The 12463-nt window shown below is 38.6% G+C and overlaps 1 protein-coding gene across 2 annotated transcripts; it reads left to right on the top strand.

The window, feature by feature from the left end:
* Positions 1-6490: 6490 nt before the first annotated feature.
* Positions 6491-11818, top strand: LOC137742717 (mitochondrial Rho GTPase 2). Of its 2 annotated transcripts, none has more exons than XM_068482655.2 (14): positions 6491-6738; positions 6907-7039; positions 7147-7296; positions 7392-7568; positions 7657-7908; positions 8100-8168; positions 8295-8350; positions 9025-9106; positions 9269-9480; positions 9883-9952; positions 10146-10255; positions 10895-11045; positions 11200-11386; positions 11480-11818. In XM_068482655.2, the coding sequence occupies exons 1-14, from the start codon at positions 6533-6535 to the stop codon at positions 11551-11553; spliced, it is 1929 nt and encodes a 642-aa protein (XP_068338756.2). In that variant the 5' UTR covers positions 6491-6532; the 3' UTR covers positions 11554-11818. The 2 variants fall into 2 exon arrangements, with proteins under 2 accessions (XP_068338756.2, XP_088536156.1); XM_088680030.1 differs by having other exon boundaries at positions 6498-6738; positions 6922-7039.
* The last annotated feature ends 645 nt before the right edge of the window (positions 11819-12463 follow it).

The raw sequence follows: 12463 nt of genomic DNA, 5'->3' as shown, positions 1-12463 counted from the left end.
GCCTAGTCGAGAGTGCACACTCATTCACGCTCTAAGACGGGAGTATACGCTATCTCGAGGGCCTAGTAGAGAGTGTACACTGCCCGAACGCTAGGTTCATGGTTGGTCGAGTGGCTGCCTGCCGGGACGCTGTTGTAGAGGTTCTTCGTTTACCCTTATCCTACTTCGGGACACCTCGTCTAGGCCACGTTGCATCTCGGTGCGTTGCAAGAGCTGATTCACCAAGGTTATCTGCTGCACGAGGGCGCTCGTCAACTCTATGACTTGTCGAAACAAGTGTTGTTTTCCATTTGGGTTGAAAGAGCTTGGAATGAATGTATTTCCTTGAGTAGTGGAAGTGTGGTAGACTCCGAGCGCGAGATTTGAGTTGGGAAATGTCAAATCTGCAGAAAAATATGGTGAAAATGCTCTCGGTTCAATCGTCGGTCTGGAAATTTGGAGTCAAGACGGTTGAACTAATCTTGGACCGATTTGGGCTGCTTGGAAAGCCACGGGAGTAGGTTGGGCCACGGGAGCAGGCTGGGCCGCGAGAATAGGCTGCTTGGGGGGAGCAGGTTGGGTCACGGGAGTGGGCTGCTTGGCAGAAGTAACTTGGGCCATGGGAGTAGGCTGTTCGGCGTGTGGCACACTTGGGTGTGAGGTTAGGGCTCAGCTTGGCAACGCGTTGGGTTCTTGTCGGGTTTGGACGACACATGCCAGTTTGCCTTAGGCTTGGAATGACACAGCTTGGGCCGTGGCCTTGGTGCCGTGGGCTTTGGATGGCACGTCAAGCTTGGATGACATGGCTTGGGCCATGGTGGTGGCTTCATGGACCTCATCGTGGGTGGCTACTATGGTGACCACCGCGGTGGTTGCCTTGGTGGTGGTGTCACTCCACTTATTATCACCTTTAGCTTTGTGGATCGCCGTGGTCCCATCTCTTGAACATTGGAATTTTCGTTCGTTGAAGTTTCCAAATTTCTTGCCATTGTACTTTTCTTTTATGTTTTACCACATAATTTTTGCAAATAAAAAGATTCTAAAAATAAAAACGTATGAAAAAACTACAAATGGACAAGAAAATAGAAAACCTTTGATGCAAAAGTTTTCTACGAGTATGGGACTCAACTCTCAATGAAAGCACCAATTTGTGGATGCAAATTTCTTCCTTCTTGTTCTTGGACTAAATTGCACCTACAAAACAAATAACACCTCTGGTCAAGGCCAAGAGTCTCACGCGCCCATGATAAATGAGGGAACATTGGCTGAAGAACCTCCCATGTCGAAGTTAGAATTTTGAGGAAAAAACGTTTGGAGAATTTAGAGAATTTAGCAAGAGAATTGGAATTGAGTTTTGAAGAGAATGAGGTAGTATTTATAGGGGTGTGGCCGACCCCTTTAAGAAGAGGAGGACCGGCCACTTGGTCGGTGTTTTGGGTGAGGTTCATGATTTGTAGCTAATTAGGAATAATTGAATAATAAATCAATTAATTAGCTAATTAATAGAATAATTTCCTAATTGATTAGCTAATTAATATAATAAAAGATGAATGATTTGGGAGTTACCTTGTGAAGAGGAATTGATGAGGATGAATGAAACAGGTTTTGAATTGTTACCTCTTTTAGGCACTTTTGACTTGGTTGAGAGATGATTGCCCACTGCTCGTGCGTAGGAATCCTAGTGTGCCTCGAGGGCAATTTTGTCATTTTCACCCAAAAATCCACGTGTTGCCTTGTGATTAATTTTGGCTCCACACCATTCAATCTATTTATTTTCACATTCGCCTCACTGTGCAGTTTTGAAAATTAAGGTGAGACTTCCCATTGAGATTTTTGAGTGTCGAACCCTATTTTTGGGTCTCACTCCTCCACACGGAAAATGAGTATGGCTCCGTGCACGCCAAAATAACACCGGCTTAGTGAACGTAAAAAAGGGCGACCTTCTTGCATGCAAAACAATACGGATACCTCACATGCAGAATGAGGCGAACCTAAACACACAAACTATTTATTTTCGCCTTTGCCTTCGTTTTCGCCTCATCGGGAAGTTTTAAAAATTAAAGTAAGACTTTCTGTTGTGCCCGATAGATATAGCTGGCCATACAGATTTGACTAGAGCCATCGAAACTTCACCCTTCCTAATCCCAAACTAAAGCAGCTTTTGCAGTTGCCGCCCGGTTTCAAAGTCAATATTCTTGAGGGTGGAACCCCATTTAACAATGTTTTGGGCCTTAATACATCTTCACTTATTTCCTTGTTTTCAACCTAGTATTATACTAAATATGCATATATTGTTCAATAAATTGTAAAACCGCTTCGAAATGTTTTATAAAATTTTCCTTAATGCTCACATATAATATTTCGCGAAAATAAAAAAATTGAATTTTTGACAAAAAAACGTGGGTGTTAGGCGGCCTTGATGCACGCAAAATGAAGCAGACTCCACGCAAGTAGAATGAGGCAAACTTAGGCACAAAAACAATGAGGCAAGGTCAGTTCACCGAAAAACTGGAGGCTTCTATTATGTAAAACGAGGCTGGACCCACGCATGAAAACGAGGTAGAATTCATTGCGCAAATTGAAGCTGGCTTGGAGCACGGAAAATGAGGATATCAATTTAAATCTAATGGTATTTGAATCTAAATAAAGTAACTTAGGAAGAAAATAAAATTCAATAAAAAAAACATAAACTAAATAAATAAAATAGAAAATGATATGATCGGTATTTTGCTAACGATTGTCCGAATTATTGTCGCTACCTAGCTAGTGATTGTGCTACATCATAATCGCTAGCGTCATACCGGACCCCCCTTTCTAAATTTTTTTTTTTTAAATTTATTTTTTGCATATGTTTCTTTATTCTCTTACCAATAGTTCCTCACGCCCCTTGAATATGGTCTTTCTCCTTGAGCCCGTCAAATACTTCGCCAATCAACCGTTTGTCAGGATCCCATCTCTTCACAATACCAACAGCTTTCTTGAAATACTCTAGCGCTTTTTCCTTATGTTCTTGTTTCAAATAACCCCAAGTAAGAAGCTTCCAAGTACTGTAACACGGCTTTATTTTTTGCATATGTTTCTTTATTCCCAGCTTCTTCAAACTGCTCGAGTTTCACAAGTGAAGACAACATGCATGTGTACTCAACATCATTCATTTTGGGGAACAATGGTTTTACTTTTTTCCAGATTCGCCGAACACCTTCCTTATCGCCAATGATTGTATGCAGGCTGAGTAGGGAGGAATATGCGACTCAAATTTTCGGAGTTGCCAATGCCTCCATCTCCTTCAAGGTGACTGCCCTTTAGCTAATTAATATAATAATTTCCTAATTGATGAGCTAATTAATATAATAAAAGATGAATGATTTGGGAGTTACCTTGTGGAGAGGATTTGATGAGGATGGATGAAATAGGTTTTGAATTGTTATCTATTTTGGGCACTTTTGATTTGGTTGAGATATGATTGCCCACTACTAGCGCGTAGGAATTTCGGTGCGTCTTGAGGGTGATTTGTCCTTTTAACCCAAAAATCCACATGTCGCCTTGTGATTATTTTTGGCTCCACACCATTCAAACTATTTATTTTCATCTTCACCTCACTGTGAAGTTTTGAAAGTTAAGGTGAGACTTTCCATTGAGATTATTGAGTGTCGAACCCCATTTCTAGGTCTTACTCCTGCACACAGAAAACGAGTTTGGCTCTGTGTATGCCAAAACAACATGGCTCGATGAACGTAAAAAAGGGCGACCTTCTTGCATGCAAAACAATACGGACACCTCACATGCAAAATGAGACGAACCTAAACACACAAACTATTTATTTTTGCTTCGCCTCAGCGGGAAGTTTTAAAAATTAAAGTAAGACTTTCTCTTATGTTTCTTTATTCTCTTACCAATAGTTCCTCACCCCCTTGAATATGGTCTTTCTCCTTGAGCCTCATTTAACAATGTTTTGGGCCTCAATACATCTTCACTTATTTTCTTTGTTTTCAACCTAGGTATTATACTAAATATACATATATTGTTCAATAAATTGTAAAACCGATTCGAAATGTTTTATAAAATTTTCCTTAATGCTCACATACAATATTACATGAAAATAAAATAAAATAAATTGAATTTTTGACAAAAAAAATGTGGGTGTTAGGCGGCCTTGATGCACGCAAAATGAAGCAGACTCCGCGCGCGCAGAATGAGGTGAACTTAGGCGCAAGAACAATGAGGCAAGGTCAGTTCACTGAAAAACTGGAAGGCTTCTGTTATGTAAAACGAGGCTGGACCCACGCATGAAACGAGGTAGAATTCGTCGCGCAAACTGAAGTTGGCTTGGAGCACGAAAAATGAGGATATCAATTTAAATCTAATGGTATTTGAATCTAAATAAGGTAACGTAGGAAGAAAAGAAAATTCAATAAAAAAACATAAACTAAATAAATAAAATAGAAAATGATACGATCGGTACTTTTCTAACGATTTTCCATAATAATTGTCGCTACATTTGTAGTGATTGTCTTTCATAATAATCGCTAGCATCATACCGATCCCCCATTTTTAAATATATTTTTTTTTATTTATTTATTTTTTGCTTATGTTTCTTTATACTCTTACCAATAGTTCCTCACCCCCTTGAATATGGTTTTTCTCCTTAAGCCTGTCAAATACTTCGCCAATCAACCGTTTGTCAGGATCCCATCTCTTCACACCACCAACAGCTTTCTTGAAATACTCTAGCGCTTTTTCTGTATGTTCTTGTTCTTGTTCTTGTTATTGTTTCAAATAACCCCAAGTAAGAAGCTCCCAAGTGAGTATTTATGAAATATAGTAAAAAATTAATCCTTAATTTCAAAAATATCACTTCTTATAAAATCTTTCAAATATATCCAAAATTCCATCTAAATAGACACAAATACCCTCAAATTTAACAATCAAATAAATTAAAGACTTTTTAGCCAAAATGATTCGTGACATTGACATAACTCCTTAATTTGGTCCTTAAAAATTAATGATAATCAATAGTAGTGTTCTTGAATTTGTCTATCGTGAATCATTTTAGTCTTTCTTTGAATTTGTCCATTGTGATCATTTTAGTTTTTTCGTGACAAATTTGTCAATTGCTCTGTTATTGTGATGATGTGGCGCTACTTGGGTCTCACAAATACAATCATATAACGACATGTGAATTAACTTTAAAAACTATTTTATATTTAAAACTAAAAATGATATTAGTAAGAAAAAAAGTGTTGAACGCATGATTGAAATTTTGTTGCTCCCACTTGCGGTAACCGCGACGCCCCTCAATGTCGGTGATGAGGGGGTCGAAGGGGATAGGGTTGTGGTGGTGGAGTGTAGAAGCGAAGGTGAAGTTGGACCGGAGCTTAAGGCGACAGTAGCTAAAAAACCTTTAATTTATATAATTGTTAAATTTGAGGGTATTTGTGCCTATTTAAGTAAAAATTTGTATATATTTGAAAGTTTTTATAAAAAGTGACATTTTTGAAAGGGAAGTGTTATTGGCACTCCAAAAATCTCATTCTACACTCCGTACAAGTGTATTTTTCTTTCTAAATATAGAAAGTTTGGAGTGTAGAATGAGAATTTTAGAGTGCCAATAACAATTCCCTTTTGAAATTAAGAGTTAATTTTTGACTATATTTGATAAATACTCCTCCCAAGTACTGTAACACGGCTTTATGCCATTTCGCACCATCAGATTATGAAAGGTTTCAGCCCTTTTCATTTGGTCTTCGTTGATGTACGCTGCAAGAAGTATATTTGAAACCCTAGGATCACGAGTCCCCGAAAACGGACTCCCATTTAGTATACAGTTTCCCAGCTTCTTCAAACTGCTCGAGTTTCACAAGTGAAGATAGCATGCATGTGTGCTCATTTTGGGGAACAATGGTTTTACTTTTTTCCAGATTCGCCGAACACCTTCCTTATCGCCAATGATTGTATGCAGGCTGAGCAGGGAGGAATATGCGACTATAATTTTCCGACTTGCCAATGCCTCCATCTCCTTCAAGGTTACTGCCCTTTAGACTCTAGTGCACTACCCAAGAGTCTCCTTCCCAGTGTGTCTCGGTCGCTGCCGGCTGCTCGAGCTTTTCGCTGCAGTGGCGGCCACCGCTTTCGTTACCTCATGCGCTTCTGCTGAGAAATATAGGACGGCGGCGATGGAGCTTCGCAGGGTTCGAAGTAACATCTTCGCTTCGGTTAGTGAACCGCGCTGGTATCAGCTCTACTGTCCCAGTCACAAGAACCTCGAGACTCGACGCGGGGATTTTGGTACGAGCAACATATTGGACTTTTACTGGGCTTTTGGTACGAGAGAATTGGGCTTTTATTGGTCTTTTGGTACGAGAGAATTATTGGGCTTTGAATTTAAAGCCACGTCTTTCTCTCCAAGCAAGATCGAACAGTGCAGAAACCAAACGACAGCGTATGAACTGTCGTTCTCGCGCCTTCGTTGATTCGTTCAACGTATAAAAACCCCGGGGCTCTCTCATCCCTTCAACCATAAAAATAAAAATAAAAAACTCTCATCCCGTTGGCCATGTCAGCACTTATGTACACCGGAAAGCGCACCGGCGTCCGAGTCGTCGTCGCCGGCGAACGCGGCACCGGCAAGTCGACTTTGATTGCCGCCGTGGCCACCGACGCTTTCGACCCCGCCGTCCCTCCCGTGCTTCCCGCAACGCGCCTCGCCGCCGATATGTTTCCAGATCACGTTCCCCTCACCATCATCGACACCTCCTCCAGGTCAGCTATACATACACAGATATATATATATATATATATATATATATATGTGTATATATATACATACACAGTAAAATTAGGGAATGCTTGAAAATTCAATTTCTTTTTCGCCAAGAAAAAATAGAAAGCAGATTTTTTGATGTGAATTTGCTCGATATTTTTGAATAGCTTGGAGAATTGCAGTAAGAGGAACGAAGAATTGAACCGAGCGGATGTGGTGGTGCTAACGTATGCCTGCGATCAGCCGATGACGCTCACTCGTCTGACTACTTACTGGCTGCTCGAGCTTCGGCACTTGGAGGTTTGCAATTCAATTATTCAAGTGGTTAGGTGCTATGAAATTGTTTGAATTGTTAATTTTTTTTTATTAATTAATCGATAATATGGGAATGTGGAACAAAATATTAGGTGAAGGTGCCGGTAATTCTGGTTGGATGCAAGTTAGATTTGCGAAATCCGCAGGAACAGATGAGCATGGAGCAGGTGATGGCACCAATCATGCATCAGTTTAGGGAAATTCAGACTTGCATTGAGTGTTCTGCATCCGCTCAAGTTCAGGTATGTTTAAATGCCAAAATGCTTTTCATTATGTGTTGTTATATAAAGGTGAGGGAGCTTCAAGTTTAAGCAATGTGAATTTTACTTGTGTACAGGTTCCCGAAGTGTTTCATTATGCTTCAAAGGCAGTCCTTCATCCAACAACTCCGTTGTTTGATCAAGAAACGCAAAGTCTGCAACCCCGATGTATTAGAGCTTTGAAAAGGATTTTTACTCTTTGTGATTGTGACATGGACGGTGCCCTTAATGATGAGGAGCTGAATAAATTCCAGGTCTTTTTTCTTTTCTTTTGTCATGTGTTTTGTGGTCCTTTTTAATCGCTTATTTGGAAGTTTGATGTTATGTAACTGTCACAAACAGGTTGAGTGTTTTAATGCTCCACTACAGCCTGGGGAAATTGTGGGAGTTAAGAGGGTTGTACATGAGAGGAAACCAGAAGGTGTCAATGATATTGGTCTTACCCCCGAGGGGTTCTATTATCTTCATACTCTTTTCATTGAGAGAGAACGTATTGAGACAACTTGGTCTGTCCTCAGAAAATTTGGATATGATGATGGTCTAAAGCTCAGGGAAGACCTTCTCATACTTCCATCCAAGCGTTCTCCAGATCAGGTATAGCTCAATCTTATCATATTAAGGTTTTAGTGTTGTCTAAACTGTTTTGTTAATTGAAAGGTATTGGGGCAAGTTTTGTCATAAACAGTTGTATTGGTTTCTGCCTGTGTGTTTATTTTCTATCGTTTCTTGATACTTTGTTATTAATGATGGATACGAAATACTTACTCTTAAATGTCATATTTTAGAGCATGGAGCTGACGAGTGAGGCTATTGAGCACCTGAAGGGGATCTTTCGTATAAATGACCGTGATAATGTATGCCATAATATCCATTCTCACCATACTTTTGTGCCTTTGCGATGTGATTTATGCTCTTTCTATGCTATAACTGTGCTAATGAGTCTGCTGTCATTTTATTTCCAAATGTGCCTTGGCAACTAGGATGGAGCCCTTCAACCACATGAGCTTGATCACCTATTTTCTACTGCTCCAGAAAAGTGAGTTCAGCCAATCAGTTATGTTCCTTAGTTTACTGCAATATATATATATATATATATATATATATATATATATATATTTCATTTTGTTGGACTGGTTATTCCCTTATTTTTTCAGTGAAACCACTCTAATTGTTACCAGCATATTATGCTGCTTGTGCCAGCTGAGAAGGGTACACCTGTTTCCTGCAAGATTTCATAGTTATTTGATAGATTTGTGCTTGAGTTTATACTTTCTGTTTAATGGGCAGTGAATTTTCTGTTCCTCACAAACAACCAAATGTTTAAGTGTTGGGATAAGATCCTGAATATCTAGTTGTCTTTATGAGTTGCTGAAACATATTAATGATGGAGTCATGGTTAATTTCTCTCGTGATGAGTTTAGGTTTGCAAATGGTAAGAGATGGCCAGGATGTCAGACTCCAAATGTTAAAGATTCTGTCTTTCTCTTATACAATAACAATACTTTTGATTGTGATAGTGTCACGAGCTACACGTTGTTAGTTTCTTCCAAGTTACTATAACTAACCCCTAAAGTCCTGATTTATCTCCATGTTTTTCTGCCCTTTCCCTTATACTTTTTTGTTAGTTGTGGATAAAATAATGTATGTTCCTATCATTGTTTCTTTTCATTCTCCAAAAATAGATTAATATGCTGTTCACTGAAATTTCAGTCCTTGGAGTGAAGCTCCTTACGAGGATGCTGCAGAGACAACGGCATCAGGGAATTTACCTCTTAATGCGTTTTTGTCTGAGGTATCTTCTTTTTCATTGCTACCCTGTTTATATTAGCTTACATATGTTCATCATGAATTTTTTGTTGTCTATTTTGGATGATATACATGTTTCCATTTTTCTTTGTTCAATCTCCTTAAGCCAATTGTAAACTGTAACTATATCTTTGTTTTGTGTGACCAGTGGGCCCTCATGACACTGATAGATCCAAAGCAAAGTTTGGCGAATTTGATATATGTTGGGTTCAATGGCAGTCCTGCTTCAGCGATCCATGTTACTAGAAGAAGAGCAGTAGATCGTAAAAAGCAAAAAACGGAAAGAAATGTTTTCAATTGCTTCGTTTTTGGTCCTAAAAATGCAGGAAAATCCGCTCTTTTAAATTCATTCATAGGAAGGTATGGCTCTCCCTCTTCACTGTACTCAACATAGTTAATTAGTACTCCTTTTATTATAAATGTGAAGAGAAAGGGTTAACCTATTGACCCACAGTAACCAAACTTACCTCAATACCTAATCCCATTTTCTCAATCCTTTGTTAGAACAAATTTGGTTGGGTGATAATAACCTCCTAGCTCTCAGATACTGTTTTAGTTCTACACAAATGAACTATTTTGATTCTGAAACTACCCAATTTTCTTTTCTTTTTTCTTTTCAAACTGAGACAAAGCTCACCATGTCTGCTATCCATTTCCTGTTTGACTGTGGTCTATTTTCCACTTTTAGAAAACTTTTGCGGGACTGTACATTTGTTCTTTCATTTGGCTTTGTTAATTTGTTGTTGCCCATTTTAACCTCAGGCCTTTCTCAAAGAGCGAGACTATACCTACTGGTGAACGTTATGCAGTGAATGTCATTAACCAGATTGGGGTGAGTACTATCATATTTAACATTTCTGCATTGAGATAGTTTTTGTGAGAATAAGGCAAGTTTAATGAAGTCCTGGTTTAAAATAAATTGAAGTGTGGCAAATAAAATAAGTGAACAAACATGATTGCCTATATGATTCCTAGTATCCTGGATCTAAATATATCCGTTATTTGATTTCTTGACTTGTTCACAGAGGAATAAGACTCTTGTACTGAGAGAGATACCAGAAGATGAAGTGAAAACACATTTGTCTGATAAGACCTTTTTGGCAGCCTGTGATGTTGCTGTCTTTGTTCATTCCAGGTAATTCGATTTTCTTTTGTTCAATAAAATTGTCAAATTTATTATTTCACTTTTGCACAAGACGTAATGTAATGGTAATTTATGTTATGCTTTCCTTTCATGAGATCGTTACTTCTTATAGTTGTTGACCAATTTATATAACTGGCATTGTAATAGGATTGAAATAATTTTGCATGGTGTGTATATAATTTTAACATACAAGGGATTCTGTATATAGGGGTACTCACTTGGTTTGGTTTGCTCCACACTGGGCTTAACCCAGAGTCAACGCTTTAGTGCGGGATGAGGTTTTTGTTAGAACCTATTAACCAACCCATGTAAGGTTTGGTGGTTTTGTTTGTTTGGGTTGGTTCAGAGTTTGCAAATTGCATTTTTTGTGGAAAAATGTTGTTCATATGTAGACCCCCCACAGATGGGCGAAGATGGCTGAAAAGTTGATCGAACTTAAAAGATCCACATAACAATTTAGACCTTTATATGATTAGACAAATAATTCAATCATATTGTATATCTATATATGTAGCATGCAGTTCTGTTGGTTTTACGTGTCCTTCTGGCATTAGTTGAATAACTTAGATACGCCTGAAGTCTTATTTGTGTCTCTGATATCATGTTGTGCCACTGTTTTTCACTTTCTAGTTCGAGTGAACATTCATGGAAGAGATCAAGAGAACTCCTTGTGGAGGTTGCTAAGCAAGGAGAAGAAAGTGGCTATGGAGTACCTTGCCTCCTTATTGCTGCAAAGGATGATCTCGGTGCATATCCAATGGCAGTACGAGATTCGGTAGCGGTATACAAGTCTTCATTGTTTTGTCTTCACATACTTTCATATGTCTGGGAAATGCATTATCAACTGCACCATGAACTTGTTTTTTTGCTTCGTATTATTCATTTTGAGGGAGAATGAAGCTGATAATTATGGATATTTGACTCTGTTGTTTCAGATAAGTCACGAACTGGGCATTGAGGCACCTGTTCGTGTGAGCATGAAGTTGAGCACTATGAATGATGTGTTCTATAAAATCATAAATGTAGCTGAGCATCCTCACTTGAGCATTCCCGAAACTGAGGCTAGGAGGAACCGCAAGAAGTACCTCCAGGTTGTTAATCAATCTCTTTTGTGCGTTTCAGGTACGTAGCACCTCTCTTTTGCTTTCTCTATCTTGTATAGGCATTACCTTATGTGAATGTTCTTTACTATAGATGTGTTATATCAAATTACAGTTGGGGCGGCTATTGCTGTTGTCGGACTGGCAGCTTATCGTGCCTATGCGGCAAGGAGAAACGCTTCTGGTTAGACACCGGGATTTGTCCATCAATTATTTGCTGTTGCAACCTACAACATTTTCATTGCTGGTTAGTTTTCCATCATACCTTTCCTAAAAATTTTGGAACTAGTTCAATAGGGACACACTCGAAACAGCGCATTTATAGAAATACTAGCAATTATAATTTTTTTTCCCGAGCGGGATGACTGCCGTTAACATATAGAGATCTCCTATGGTTCATACCAGAATTGCTTGTAATTTAAGCAGTGGTAATTTCAAGTTTACTAACAATCAATTTTGATCTTAAGCCGTTACTTATCCCTGTTTTTACTGTCGAAATATTGTTTAACTCCGATCCGGAGAAGCTTGGCAGTTATTATTGAGTTGTGAGTTTGCTTTCACAGAGACACGATTGATTTTCTTCCTTAGACATCGGATTAGAATGAATGTCTGGTTTATATTCCCAGTTTAGCATGTGGTCCAATATTCCCAATTTAGACAGCGAATTGGAATGAATTTGGCTTCTACCCATGCGTTGCGGTTTTGAAACTCCTCCATCTCTTAAATTATTGTATCAGTTTCGAACTCTTCTCCTCCTCCTTTTAATAATAATAAAATTTGAAAAAAAAAAAAAAAAATCCCAGTCGATACAGATTTTGTGGTTTTTTCTGAAAACCCCAATTGGCAAATGAATTTCTGGGTTGGACTCTTGGAAGTAAAATTGATTTTTTTAAGATTGGGCTTCTTTAAATTGATTGTCCTCGAAGCCCAATACATATCTCGAAAATCTAATAACTCTCTACTTAGAATTTGTACACAAGTTTAAATCCCCTCTCCGTAAATAAGAGTAGATTAAAATATTCTATCATCAAAATGGTGGAATCCACCGGTATTTAAGAGGTGGTTAGTATGATGATTAGTTTTGTGTCTATTCCTACAA

This window comes from Pyrus communis, chromosome 11, assembly GCF_041283825.1.
Source record: "Pyrus communis isolate YQ-2024b chromosome 11, ASM4128382v1, whole genome shotgun sequence".
Lineage (NCBI taxonomy): Eukaryota > Viridiplantae > Streptophyta > Magnoliopsida > Rosales > Rosaceae > Pyrus > Pyrus communis.
This window is presented reverse-complemented; position numbering and strand designations above follow the sequence as displayed.